Source organism: Anguilla anguilla, chromosome 4 (assembly GCF_013347855.1).
Source record: "Anguilla anguilla isolate fAngAng1 chromosome 4, fAngAng1.pri, whole genome shotgun sequence".
Taxonomy (NCBI): domain Eukaryota; kingdom Metazoa; phylum Chordata; class Actinopteri; order Anguilliformes; family Anguillidae; genus Anguilla; species Anguilla anguilla.
In genome coordinates, this window is record NC_049204.1 from 58,586,985 (window position 1) to 58,602,298 (window position 15,314).

The window sequence follows — 15,314 nt, forward strand, 5'->3', positions numbered from 1 at the left end:
TATACTAATGTATTCTGACAGTGTACAGAAACTCCATGGAGTCTGAACCAGCTTTGTCTCATTATCCAGGCGAAACTCAGACTCGGGTCACTCATCTGTGCAGTAATACCAATCATAAAATGGTAGAATAAAATCTAGCACAAGCTCAGTTCACATGCTTCCCAGTTTTATCATTCCCAGTCACAGCTTTTCACTGTCAAAGAGCACATGGACCCCTTTCTTCAAGAAGCCATAACAAACCAATTGTCGCTTCACAAAAGAGTGATTACTAACAGCCCTTCAAGGTCTGTCACCATGGTCACGTTTGACACAAAACAGCACTGCCTTAAAGGAATAGCTACAAATTCCTGGTGAAGAGATGTAGTGATACCACAAGAATGACCTCTCAAAATTGTGTCCTGCCATCTCACCGTTGAATGAGATATTCAATCCCCAACAGAGAATCCGTACTGCAACACACGAGGCTTGCATAAACACATAACGCAGATGTATGGATGACGTAAATTTACTTCAGAATTCCTAGAACCATAGTCTTATGGGAATGACTGAAATATAATAGTATTTAATTCTCTACGCTATTGTGTAAAATTAAAATGTCAATGTGGTAACGTTCTGTGATAATTGCACCTCTTTATAACTATACACATAATTTTATGGCAATTAAGATAAATTAAATATCCCCACATGACTGTGAAAAGTCACCTGAAATGTTCTTTCATCCATATGTGTGTGTGTGTGTTTCTTTAATTCAACCAACCAACAAATATGCTATTCAACTCCCTGAAGCCAGACAGTAAAGGTGAGGGCAAAGCACATGTTCTAGCCCTGGTCAATCTGCCTGCTTCTTCCCCATCCAACTGCAACAAATGATATTGTAATGTTTTCAGATTAAACGTGAATGGCGCAAGTGGAAGTGAGGTAGAAAGGGGGCCATTCTAATCTTGGATAACTGAGGATATCCTTTTTGTCTCGCATGTGACCATGTGACACTTTCTCCTCAGGAAAACAAACAGCAAAAACCCTGGGACAATGGGGCGGAGGGAAAAGGGCAACTGAAAGGTTGGCCTCGCCAGTCTATTAACCCCGCGTGCCTCCTCCACCCTGCCCTGACAGCACCATGACAGATGAGCGCTGGGCTCAGGGTTCAGGGTTCAGGGATCAGGCTCTGGGCCTTGGAGGACTCTCTGAAGGAGGGCGCGGGGAGTGCAGACAGGGCTTCACTGGCATGGGATGCCATTGCCTGCCATTTTTCCGCCCAGAGCAGCAGCAGCTGCAGGGACTGCTCTCACTCCACCACGGCACGTACACCACCAGCTGGGACGCGGGGACCGGGTACGGTGGCACCTGGGGTGAACTCAGAACGGGGTCGCATGTCCTGTCCAATCGCAGCCTTCCGGCATTCTTCTGACAGCGAGATTGATGAGGGGGAACAGGGGGTAGAGCGAGCCCGGGCACAGTGTCGTGTACCCTCCCTCCGTCTCTCCTTTCAGCAGAAACAAAGGTCTCTGAAAGTCCCACAGTGCCGTCCTCATCACCACGCTCCCATTCAGAGGGCGATTCTAAGCGCGCTGCTGCAGGATCCAGCCGCAAGTGCCGCTAAATGGTGCTAAATGCTTCTTGCCAGTATAGATTAGCCCTCGCTGCCATTTCAGTCCTCACACACCGCTTTGGGAGAGAGAGCAGACTTCACACAGCTGAATGGGGAACAAGTTTATCCTTTGAATTCTGATACTTACAAATTCTCAAAGCAGCTGCCAGCAATACCTACTCCTGCTGAGAATGCTGCAACCGAGAGTCTATATGTGACCTGCTTTCACCCTGGGGTGGCCCAACGGTAGCCAATAGTGAATTACCAAGACCAAAGTCCAGGGCCCTGCTTCAGGGGGCTTTGTTTTGTTTGGTTTCTGGTCCATTAATTGCATTTATCACCAACAATCTTTGCGTTGGAGCAGAGGGCCGCTGTCCAGGGCTGATAAGCTGTGGGAGTGCTTCTCTGGAGAATGGGTGGACAAGTGCCAATTCTGCCGGCACGGCCTGCCGTATTGTTCACTCCATCAATGCTAGCAGGGGCTGAGACAAAGAGAGCTGGCCGCTGGGAAAGGCGGTGGGGGAAATGTACATTAATTAGTCAACATCTCCAAGTGCTGGGGATGGATGTAGCGCCGAGGAGAGGAGGAACAAGTCGGAGCGTCATGTGACCCACGACAGGCTCAGAACCCTGTCGTCCCGACATGAGAAAATGGGACTCTGGAGGAGGGTGTGAAGGAACGGAGAGACTGAAGCTATGTTTGTTGATGGCTACATGCCTGTATTTTAGCACAAAAGTGTCTGCTTTACGATTACTTACGTACAGAAGGAGAGAGGGAGATCGAAAGAAGGACTGGCAATATAGTTCAATATACAGTTTGAGTATGTAGTGTTCTGGGTGGAAAACTCATCTCGATGACCTTGAGGGAACATAGCTATACATTACACTTCAGGGTGACATCCTGCCGGCATATATTTAGAAGGAGGGAAACGGTGATCTTTAAATCTGGCACCACACGCGTTACTGTAGCAGGCATGTGCCTGCAGTGTGCAGATTCCTGGGAAGTCACAGCCATTTTAAACAGGGGTGGCATTTCTGAAGCGTTCCTGGCCCTGACACAGGTCACAAACACAAAGGGCCAACTGAATTCCTCCCCTCCGTGACGAGTGTCTCACCTTAGCACACACTCACACATGCACATGCTCACACACACACACACACACACACACAAACGGGGAAGGTTCCACCACGGACGAATGCCTGACCTTTCGCCACAACTCCGGTGACAGGTAGGTGCTAAAAAAAAACGAGACAGATGGAAGGACCTCAACATGGAGGCCTTGTGCCTCCAAAGCCGGTACTGAAACCTTAGACAACTGCATAATGCTCAGATATTTCCCTTTGAAGCACTGATTCTCATACGCTCATACGTTTGGAAATCAAGACCTTGTGGAGAGTATCCATCACCATGACACTTTGACCCGCTTAACCCAATACATACAGCTATGCTGTATTACATGTCACAAAAGATTAAATCCATTTGCGCAGCTCTATAACTGTGATGCTTTTTTATACTGGTGGGGGGGGTGGGGAGGATTGTTTGAAAGTTTGGCGTAGTGTAAAGAGGGGGAAGGGACGTGAGGTTCAGGACTGGCTGGAGCGTGCGCCACTCGGGGAGCTGACCAACGGGCCGGCCGCAGGCCCCTTCCCCGGGCCCGGCTCTCCTCTGGCACGGGCAGGCCGCTAGGCCCCGCTTCAGATAGCTTTGTCTATGCAAGCTGCTGATGTCAGCAAGCCGTGGATAGTGCCAATCCCTTCCTTTCTCATTCTCTCAATACATTAAACAGGATATGGGGCCAGGGCCGGGCTGAAACATGTGCTTACTCAGAGAATTTTTTTTTCATAGAAATAAATGGGAGCCCCACTCTTTTTACACCAGGCCCCCATAGGACGTTCTGCGCACTTCACTTTGCAGTAGACACCGAAGAAATAGTCTTTCTTGGCATCTCTGCGCCCATATTTGTGCTACTGTAGTAAACACTACAGTACTCTCCAAAAATGGTTCTGCAATAACCATTCTCCTCATAATCCCACATTACAGATCTCATTTAAGAATTTGCATTTTTATTTTATTTTTTCCAGAAGGATGAAACATTTGCTCTATAAATTTTTACAGAAGACCACAAAGTAGCCTATATCAAATAAAAATTTCAAAATTAATTTGTTTTCATGACACAGCTATCAAAATAAAGAAACAAACCAACGCACGGTTTCCACTGGCAAATGTGAGTTACTGTACACAGAAATGCCAGTGTTCACCCATGTGCCGTGCATGCGTAGCTGCAGCTCCCACGCGAGTGACCGCACGTTTTCAGCGGCCTGCCTGAAAGCAGCCTTTGTTGGTCATCCTGTTCCCCGAAAACCGAACAGTCCGAATTCAAGCTCCTAACCGGTCCCTCTCCTGCCCGCATGCTTTTACCCATACAGTAAGGCAAACGTGCTTTTCTGCAGCAGAACGCCCCCACAATGCCCCCCCAGCAAGCAACGCTCTTCGATGCCAATATCCGCCCAGTGGACCTTGGCACTCCGGACTGCCAGAATGCACGACTGAAAAATTCAGATGGATCTGTCCATTCAGAATACACACAGGCCGACACATCGCTTAAAATACGAAGGAAGCTTCCGTCCCTTTTTTGGTCCTTCGGCATCGGCAGCCACAACAATCGGCAGACCGACAGGCCGCCTCATCTCTTCACAACGTGTGTGTTCCTCCATTTCACAGCCTCTCTCAATCTTGTTTTCTGGGTTTGTTTACATGGGCGATAATGAAAAACCATTTGGGCCTCCCTGGGAAATCAAAAGGGGTGCTTTTTCCTTTGTGAAATGAGATATACAAGTAACTATAATCACGCAAAAAAATCCTTTTCATGTGACAGATCACAGAGTACAAGGGATAGGGCAACAGACGCACATAAACACAGCTGGAACCAAAGCTATTATTCTGCTGAAGATTTGGAGAACAAATATTATGGAATGCATAGCACTCCCATTTAAAGATCAAATAAAGTCCATTATCAATAAACTGTACACCTGTGGATTTAAAGTCCACTCTGGAGAGCAATGACTTTCACACATACACACAAGAGGGAAAAGATTTTAACGCACACATTGTGTTATACATTACTGCATCACCATACATAAATGCTGTGCAAGTTGGACATGGCTACATGAACCCTTGAGCAAATAACAACATGTGTAAGTGATACAAAAAAAAAACAGAACTCATTCCTGGCATGAAAACATCTCATTTTCAGCAACACAAACTTATTTATCTGACTGAGTCACCATTGCCAGAAGTGAAGCAGTGTTGCAATAGTATGTGGATTCTGGAAACCACCATCTGCTATCCTAACTTAAAATGATGTTTTGCATATGAAAACATGGATAAACATAGTTCTCCCTCCTTTCTTTAAAATGTAGCTGAGCTCTCAACAAGCACTATCCCTGAGCGTCCAGTAATGGAATTACATCATATGACAGAAGTGCCGGAGATGACTGGCTGCCATCAGAATCCTCAGATTTAAATTACCCTACTCCACCACTTGAACCATTTAGAGCAGTGTTAAGTAAGCGCTTGGGACAAGGGGCAGGGTTAGATGAGGCTAGGTGGTCACCTCCCAGTGACTTTTTCCTGCTCGTCATTATGGCCTAGAAAACCCACAGCTCCCACAGCTCCAAAACAAGGTGAGTAGAGTACAAGCACAGAATTCCAAAACAAGAAGAAAAACAAGACTGATTTGGTCTCTGGGAGTGGTGCTTCCAACATGGGTCAATAGTTCCCAAATGGCTGTGGCAACTCTGGGTGTAAACATTCATGGCATTGTTTCCACAATGAGGTTGGAGCAATCTCCTACTCGAACTTTCACAAATAAACAGGAAGTTACGAAAAGATAGCTCCTGTGACAGCATCACACATAGTCAGTTTTAGTCCGATATCAACAGGGGAGCAATCACTTATAGCTAGCATATTACGCATCAGTTTCATGCTTCCAGAGTACCACAAATGAAATACATGTTTTTCAAAATGTGTAGTATCTGTATATGGCTAAATACAGTCTTCATTAAATTATCTGGGAAATGCAACTCATACGGTGGCACGTCTTGTAACTATGTAAACTGGATCACTATTTTTATTATTTGTTCCTTGTTTTAGCACTTTCCAAAGCATGCAGCTGTTTAAGCAAATAAGTTGATTAAATTAGGTGGATGCTCGGAGAAAAGCTTTTAAAGGTGCATCACGAACAGCCCGACGAGAAGTTAAGCAGATTACGGAAAAGAGCCGAGGTGTTCAGGAATTGCATTTTAAAACAGTCGCCCGTTTTATTCAGGCTAGAATCACGTAACAGGTCCAATGCAAACTATTTGAAATGATACATAAGCCACGTGTGCCTATTTGCAGTCAGCCCTCTCAGGTCAGGCACACTTCAATGAGACGGGACAGTAATTGCAAGCTCTGGGGCCGGGGAGGCATTAGCCCGTTCCACCTCTGATCCTAGTTAAAAGGTGGGAAACAACCGTCTAAACGCTCCCACCACTTCCTCCTTGTGGTAAAGTCACTCCAACCACAGCTTTGACAAGCAAACACTGACTACTAGAGGTCAACTGCTGGCACCAAACATACAGAACAGACATAGCCAGACAGTGAAGACGAAGTATTTTATACTGATAGATAACTGTTCGCCGGGCCAATATAATCCTCTGCTGTTTTGTTGCTAAGCTAATGTGAACCAGCAACGCTGCTCTGCAAAATGCAGCCACAGAGACCGGCTGTCTCTTCACTGCCCTCTGGGACACGCATAAAAAGCAAGACAAAGAATTCAAATCGACCACACTCAGAGACCTCACATGAGCTGTGGCTTCAGGGGTCAAAATTTCATTAAAGATATTAAAGCAATTTCACCACCGCTCACATCTACGTGCAAAGGTTTGAAAAACAAATTCCGACACTAAAAATCGCAGAATCGTGGAATAAACAAATCACGTCACGCAAAGGGAAGGCGTCCTATTTACAGAAATAATAACTCCTAAACCTATTACCCGATGATCCAGAAAAGCAATGCATTCCTTGCATCGGCTTAAGCGGGTGGCTGGGAAGCAGAAATGTGATCTTTGAAAGCGTGAGATTCTGCGGTTTCAAACACTGCCGAGTGAACTGGGCCACTTGCAGCTCGTGACAATGGCCACCAGGGCAGTGCCAGCGGCCCGGGATACACAGGCCCATTTACACCCGCTAAACGAAAAAGCCCTGTGACGCATCAAAAGGAGGCATTGTTCCCAAACAGCAGAGCTCCCCCCCCCCCCCCCCCCCCCCTCCCGCTCTGGGAGCCATTGTTGAAGGCACAGAGAATGACAGCATTGGGACACAAACAGAGCTGGACAGAGGACCAATTGACAGTGTGCTGAGTCAAGCAATGAGAGAGAGAGAGAGAGAGAGAGAGAGCAGGGTCTCAGCTACCCCACTGTACACAAATCAGCTGGACAGAATGCTCAGGGGAGATGACTCAATTGGCACATAACTGACAATATGCATGTTATCTCATCAAGACTGTGCGTGACTTAAAATGTGTAAAATATCCATTTCAACACACACTTGGGCCATTTCCACTTATTGAACTGGCACCATGCGTGCAGCATAGGCCCCCCCGACAGGCACATGCTTGGAACTGTCCGTCAGAGTCGGCTGAATAAAGAGAATGGAGCCGCTGCCTCCTGCTTCTTTCTTAATAATAGCCAGTCAGAGGACAGCCAATCGGCATCAGGCTGAGGCCGTGTCACAGCAGCCATAAAGCACAGCCAAAGAAGCTTCGCCGAAGGAGCGAGCCTCATTAGAGAAGGAATGCAGGGCTTTGTGGGGTTAATCCACATAACACAGATCAGAGAGAGAGAGAGAGAGAGAGAGCGAGAGAGAGGCAGGTACTCTAGTTCACAGAATGCATGCAGTGACCAGTGACTCCTGGGCTACAGCAGAGAGGTGCTGATGTCACAGGTGGCCTGTGTGAAAACCACTGATGATACATTCCAAAGAAAATAAATAAATGCAGAAAAAAACTGCAACCAATTTCATCATCGAGGAAGTTGAATAACAATATATTTTTATGCATGAAAGAATGAGGTGTGCTTAAAAAACACATTCAAAATTGTATTGCTTTGGAAATAGTTCAAATTGGCATATTTCACAGCATACATCCACCCACACCTTTTGTTATCAACACAACAACCAGGTTTATCCAATGCCACTGTTGCTAGCACAATAGTTTATGGCTGCTATAGATCTGTAAAAGGCAATTTAGTTCAATCCTGAAATGTATCATTGTTTTCACTTGCCAAAACTGACTGGGAAAACAAACAGTGAAGTGAGGGGTTTTTTTTATTTTTTATGATGCAAATGTTATTTCACACCTGGCTTTTTTTCATTAGGCTTTGTTTATTTTTGTTTGCAGTTTGACTACACAAAGACTAGGTGGCTAATCAGAGAGTGCGTAAGCACAATGAAACAGATGGTAATTGAAGCCGTCCACTTCGAACAAAGGGGCCTCCCATCAACAAAGTGACCCTTCTCGTGCCTAAGTTTGATAACTCCTAATTAACATTCTCCTCACACCCCTGCTTCAAACTGTTTAGCATCTACTCCAGAATATCCAAACAGCGGACATTGTGCACATACAAACTCTCGCAGCCAGCCGAAATTCTCAGAAAAACCAACACACCAGGCCATTACACGTCAATTTAATTGCTATGTAGAACAAGTTCTTCTCCCTTGTAAATCTCATGGGTATATAATTTAGTCATATTGCAAGCAGCCGCAAAAGCCAGTCTACGTTTAAAGTGAAAAACTGTTTATGTAATGCGTTTGTGTGTGGGCACAACGCAGGAAGGACACACTACCAGGATAGTCTTATAAAATGTAATGGTGTCACCCGAGTAAAGGAAGCATGCATGAACGGACACACACACACACACATGGTTATGAGTAATATTCTCAGGTCCGTACAGGAAAGAAGACTCAAGCACACACTCTTTCCACAGCGTTCTTTCCCAAGCATCAATCCATGGAAAACTCAAAAGCAGTCTCTCAGCATGGCACAATCAGTTGTGGAGTCACGTCCACACAGAACCCAAGGTTACACGTGAGTCTGCATAAAACTGATCTAGTCAAGAAGCTGTAGATAGGACTCTGAGAGACAGACACAGTTAAAGTACAATGCGATGCTGGTTGTGCAGGCTGGAATCCCAACATGCCCCCTTTTTTCATTTGTTGTACAGTTCGGGGGCTGAGTACCAAGAACATCGTTGGTATATTAATCACACCAGTGGGTACTGAAGAAAGGGAAAAACAAAATGGGTCCAAAATTCTGGAAAATCCTCAACAACCCATCCCAGACCACATAGTGTTTTCACAGAAAAGCTAAACACCAATTTCATCCACGATAGAATTACTATGAAAGTGGAGCGTATACTTCAGACTTATAAACACCGATTTGGTTGTGACAGCTTCGGTTTTTGTCAAGAACTGTAAGCAACAGAAAGGTAAACAACCACACACACTACAGTGAGGGAAAACAGGTTAGTCAGCCACCCAGGGTTTGACTGGACTCACTGACAGGACATCTGTGCCATCTCTCTAATTTACATAGGGGTTGCTTATCAATCCAGTACCCTGCCGGAAAACAATAAGATGGTGACAAATGAGTGCGAGAAGAATCTGACTTAACTGCTCAGAGCCGTTTGAATTCCTTCATGAAAATGTGCTGAGCTTCAAGGGTCTCAGCAATTACTCAGTAATTGTAAGTGAACTCCATGGAAATGGGCTGGAAAGTATTGCATTTCACAGCACACTTTGCCACACCTAAGCCAACCCAGACTACCTTTTCCCACCCTTTCCTGAATTCCTCAACACACACACACACACACACTTCCAAAATTATACCAGATGGCACTTCAATAGAGTTCTCTGCTCACTTTGCCAATGAAGAATGCAAGAAATTCTGGAAAATATTTATAGAACAGGCCAAGTGAAGGCAGTTCAAGAGGTAAGGGCTAAAGCCAAAGTATTTAATGGAGTAGGCACACTGCCATTTGACACATGCCATCCTGGCATACCTTTAAAAGTCCTTAAAATGCATGAAGACACAACTCCCACAGAAATATTGTAGGCACTATTTATTCCAACTAGCAATATATAGGCTATATAAAAACATGAACTGCCAACACCTGCATTAACAGCCACTTTCAAAAGCATCCTAGAAATGTATGTAATAATTGTGTATGCTGTATCCTCATTATGTACACCAGAAATTAAGAAAAGAAGGCAAGAAGGCTGCATTATAACTAGAAGAAAATTGGAAAACAAATGTACTGTGCCAGAGACCATATATATTTCAATATTGACCTATGTATTTTAATGAGCTTTAAATTCCATGACTTATTTCAAAGTATTGCAGGGGGGGTTTTGAGGCTGGAGATCATATGATCATTATCGAGCTCTAAATTCCTTCACCATTCTACAAAAAAGACACAAAGGATATGTGACAATAGCACCCGGCCATCTGAAAAGGCACATCTTCTTTTAAAAGCCTTGTGTTACTCAATCTGGGTGGTGATCTTTTTGCAACAAACACCCACATCTGACACTAGGTGATAATTTAATTTCTGAGACCAGGACCCAAGCCAGCTTGAACTTACTTTGCCTGGAGGTCCCCTTTAAAAACTATGTTCCTCAAACAAGCTTCAATTAAAAATGACACATGGTCAGTGCTAGACTTCAAACTGTGACCAAATACAACTTAATCTGGGGCCAAAGTGGTCCCAGTGTAACCTGGTCATTTGAAGCAGTGCACATACTTTAGAATGGAACGTGCCTACAGGCAGAAATGCAAACACAAGAATGCAAGCAACCCTCTGCACCAACACTCCACCAAAGGGCTGCTTGCTGGAACAGACTGAAAATGCATTATCAATACAAATCAGTTCAACAGAGAGCTACCAGCACACCGACATGCTCAGTGGTCTCTGTCTATTGTCCATTATCTGTTTGACTTGACCCAATTAAATTACCCTCTCAGATGCGGAAATTATGAACGGTGTTCTACACATTTGGTATTGTGTTAGAATACTTATGAATAATGTGAAACATTGAAAATATAAAGACTCTCTCTCTGTCTCTGGTCTTGAATGTACAATAGTACAGACATGATGTTGTGTGGTCACGATAGTGGTCTGTGTGAAGACCAAAAAACGTTTCTAAAACAAAAAAATAATTTGACCAAAAGTGGCACAGCACAAACCCCTTGGGAAGGCGAACAGACAGTGATGCAAGTGCATCCATAAAAATCAGAGCATGGGGAAACAGAGGAGACGGACGAAACCTCAGACTTATGAAAAGTTATATTGTGCTTTCCAGAAATGAAATAAAATATCCTCATGTTGCTCACAACTTAGCTTTCTTTCTCTAAATCCCCAGTGTATCTTTCTTTCACCATCAAACACCACAAGACAGACCAGCCACTCAGCTTTTTGCATTACAAAAGAACACATTTGTTTGCCTTCTCTGTTTGATGCACAAAAAAAGTCAGCTGGATTTCTGAGGGGAAGGAAGTTGGTTTTGAAGGGAATCCAACCCATGTGTGTTAAGAACTTTTGCACTTAAGCGAACAAAAAAATAAAGATACGTCTGTTTCTAATAACCCACGCACACAAACACACTCAGAGTCCACTCCAGATGCACTGCTTCGTTTTATTTATTTATATACTCTAGTCTGACAGAAATAAAAGCCCAAAGATACTGCATGCCTTTCTTATACTGCTTACATATCTGATAGTTTTCTCCACATATAAGCTATTTGAATATCAATTAATACTCTAGGGCATGTTTAACCTCAAAACACACATCACTCAATGTTTTCAGCATGTCCTCAACCTCGCCTGCAAACATCCAGCGGTCAAAAGTGCAAAAAACTAATCAGGTCACACAGAAATTCAGTTTATTGCTTTGAAGGTTGAAATTTTAGGTGAAACACTGTCCATATTTGGAGACGTTAGCCTTGCATTAAACCACATGTTTAAACAATTATTCCAAGCAACCCCTTGCCCAAAACCAGGGAGAGCCAGGAGATAACCACTTTTTCAGATTGGGAGCCTTGATATGATATCACGACAAAGTGCTTCAGAGAGTCTGGCTAGCTGAAAGCCCTTGTAAAATGTTTTTGAAATAATGTAACGTGTAATGCTGGCTGGATTCTCTTTATCCCTTGCTTTCTTGACAGCCAGAACTGGGGAGGAGAGCTCCAGGGAGCCAAAACTTCACCTCTGATGACTTGCAGACACAGGACCAAGCAATGCAAGCCATCGCCACCCTTATATCCCCAGTAATGCTCTGCGGTAATCACAGCCTCGACCCTGGAAACACTAACCACATCAAAACGGTCACCGAATGGTTCATTTTCTTCATGGCTTTTCAAGTTTTCCAATGTTATTATAAATGCATATTCTAAGGATTTAGACATAAAAAAAAGTGTACGCTATAAGAACAACAATGAAACCCATTTATTTCTTGCCACAATGGTCCCATCTTAATGATTATAACAATCATTAATTAATAGACCTGTTGGCATTAAAAAGAAGTGTAAACGCCTAGCTCCAAAAAAATAAAATAAAAAATCCGAATAATAGGCTCTACGTCTCATGAAATATGTTTGCTACTCATATAGGCTAGTAGAATAAATGTGTATTCTAATTGTTTATGGCAGAGTGGCCATAAGAGTAGCCTACAGAGCATTAGTCGGGGGATGCTCTCTGCAATAAATGCTTTTTAGAGCCCATAACGAAAATAAGCACGACGAGAGCAAAGCATAACTGAAGCTGTAAACTTGACAGACACAACGTAAAAAAATGTTTTGCTGCTGTCCCGAGTAAGGGACATAAGCTATTAAATGTAAAAGTTTGGCTGACCAGGTTCCTACATCAATTTTAAAAAAAATGTCAACAGCGTAGAGGTTTGACTCTCAACAACGATTTGGCTATCCCTGGTCACTCCCGCTGCATACTGATATAGCCTACTGTATGCCGAAGTTATTTTTGGTGCCATCAGTAGCCTATTCGAAAATTTACGACGAAACAGAGTCGTGTGATTGGTTTTATCAAAGCTACACTTTCAAACTTCAGTTGTGTAGCCATTGTCCCGTTGACAAAATGCCGGGATGGTGGGACAGGCATTACGATAAGAAAAAAAATAACGGTGCGAGTAGACTACTTCTGTTAAAAGCAGATAAGAACGGAAAATGCACTTTGTTTTAAAACTGAGCCTCAGACTCGCGGGTAAACAAAAACTACCACTACAGCTGTTACAGTGCACTGAAGTATTCCTGACAAGGTTGTATGGGAATGTAAAATCGCAATGCAAAACATGAAATTGTAAATACAGGCTACAAAGTAATTCTTCTAGCCTAGTTTTACAACGAGTGTTAAGAATATGTATACTGTTTGTTCACTTTGTAGCCTATTTTTTTACATCTTAATTTGTGTTTGACTATAATTTTAAGACAAACTCCAGTCAGTAGGCTATGGCCAGTGACATGTGTATGACCAGCGGTCATCTCTTTACAGTTGTAGGGCTAAGCCTGGCGTCAACATCCCCATTAATTTCTATCGTGTAATTAAATAAAGCGACTTGGCAACACTACAACTTACCTAGAAGTAAACAGACGACATCGAGACAGATCAGGAATTTCCTCTTGCTGTTGTCTATGCCGTTGTTGTTATTTAACGTTGCGCTTCCTCCGTTTCTGGACTCTGGTGCCATTGCCTTCTCATACATGTAGTTTTGCATTTGATAACCTCTTCCTATTTTCTTTAAAATCCAAGACCAGACAAACGAAGAAATCAAAGAAGCAACAGAATAGTTTAAACAAAAAGGGTCATGCAATAAGGGGAAAACTTCCCTTACGACTCGGGGGAAGAAAAGTCCTGCAAAGTTTGATCAGCAGTGGATCGATGCAATATCCCTTTTGACCCCTTACTTTATGTAGCAGTATTTTCCTACTCTAGATAAACGTGGCCCAGTAAAGATGCCTAAATGAACTCTTCGAACTGCAGTCTTCGTTTTAAAAAAAGGAACCGTTTTGGTTATATCTCTTGGAATTAATGGGAATTCAATGTAACGCTGTTCCGTTCAATGGTTTGGACTGAACGTCGCGCTCTGAGTCCTTGCTGACCAACTCCTGTTTTATGAATCCTTGTCCTCCTCCTCCTCCTCCTCCTCCTACCGCTTAAAGTAACACTGTGCAGTCTACCAGGCTCAGCCCCCTTCCTCGAGGTTTACGCTACAAGTAATTACCGCCATATATTCGACGAGAAACTTTTCCAAAAAGATGACCAAGAATAGGTCTTTAGTGCTCCAAGTGGCCATTTTTGGTAGAATGATTTTAGCGCCACAAACAGACGGCGGCGAACACAGGGAAGGGTGTAATCGTACACATTTTGCTGAAGAAACTTGAAGACTCAAGTAACAAAATCATATTATTCAGAATTTAAATTACATTTTGAAAACTTGTCAATACAAACGCAATTTTGCGTAATTTCTGCAATTATTTCTGACACAACATGCCTCAACCTCTTTTTTGGTTTAAAATAAAATAATTTATGAACCTGTTTGTTTGTTTGAATTTACAAGGCTACAGTAGGAACAAGGAAACGACACAAGTGTCATGGAACGTGCACTGAAAAAAGTACAACGGTCAAACAATTAAAAAAATATACAATATAAGCCTATATATATATATATATAGAACGCATTAGTTTGTGATCATTGCATATTTTCTGCCATCTAGTGTTCAAGCGTCTTTCAAAGCTTTTTTCCGAATTACTCGCTAAAAACAGACTGACAAAACAATAACACCAATCAAACGGTTTTCAATTCGATATCAGCGATTAAAACGAAATATACAAATCAGGTAGGCTACTGTAAGCGCACATGCACAGACCGACTCAAAAATATATAAACTATGTTAAAATAAGAACAACATTTCATTTAAAGTTATTTTTTAATATGCATATGATTGCAGATGAAAGCAAATGAAAATGACAGAATGGGTGATAACCTATACAACGAACTAAATTTTAACGAAACTGATTGTGGTATGACAGTGATACAGTATGAATTGCATGCATTAGAGTAGCATTATTGGCTAATTAATACTGAGTCATTTCTGGTAGATCCAAATAATAAATCTGAAATATGATGCTCTTAGAAATGAAATAGAAGAATTAAAAGTGACGAAGCCTTATTCGACAGAGCATGTGAAAACTCCCAACTTTCCACTGATGAAAATTATCGCTGTTATGACAAGAACAAATCACAAGAATATTGTGAACATGATGGAACGTTTTTCATTCACAAACAGAAGTGTGCTAAATGTATCCCCCAGTTTCTCTTATTTTAGAAATTGACCTTCTACTCAAATGGTTAAAATTAGTGAATAACACAAATTTTGGAAAAACTATTAAATAGTAATGAAAACCACTAGCTAAATCAGTGTGTGAACATATATTATCAATTTTATGAATGCATATATTTTTCATTATGATAGTTGATTTATTTATTTTCCTTTCTGTTCTGTTTTATTACTAATAATTGTAGATTCGTATTAGTGAATGTAAATGCTGAAGTTTATCTTATCCTCGTTTGCTGGAGGATTTCCCAATGTTTTCCCTGTTCTTGCGTTGCTGTCAA

General features: G+C 42.6%; 1 protein-coding gene across 2 annotated transcripts in view; it reads right to left on the reverse strand.

Moving 5' to 3' along the window:
- The window catches only part of plpp3 (phospholipid phosphatase 3), a 36,544-nt gene extending 23,132 nt beyond the window's left edge, over nucleotides 1–13,412 (reverse strand). For both annotated transcript variants that reach the window (XM_035414716.1, XM_035414717.1), the window contains exon 1: nucleotides 13,274–13,412. In XM_035414716.1, the coding sequence (XP_035270607.1) occupies nucleotides 13,274–13,412 (139 nt within the window). The remainder of the gene's footprint in view (nucleotides 1–13,273) is intronic.
- Nucleotides 13,413–15,314: the final 1,902 nt, after the last annotated feature.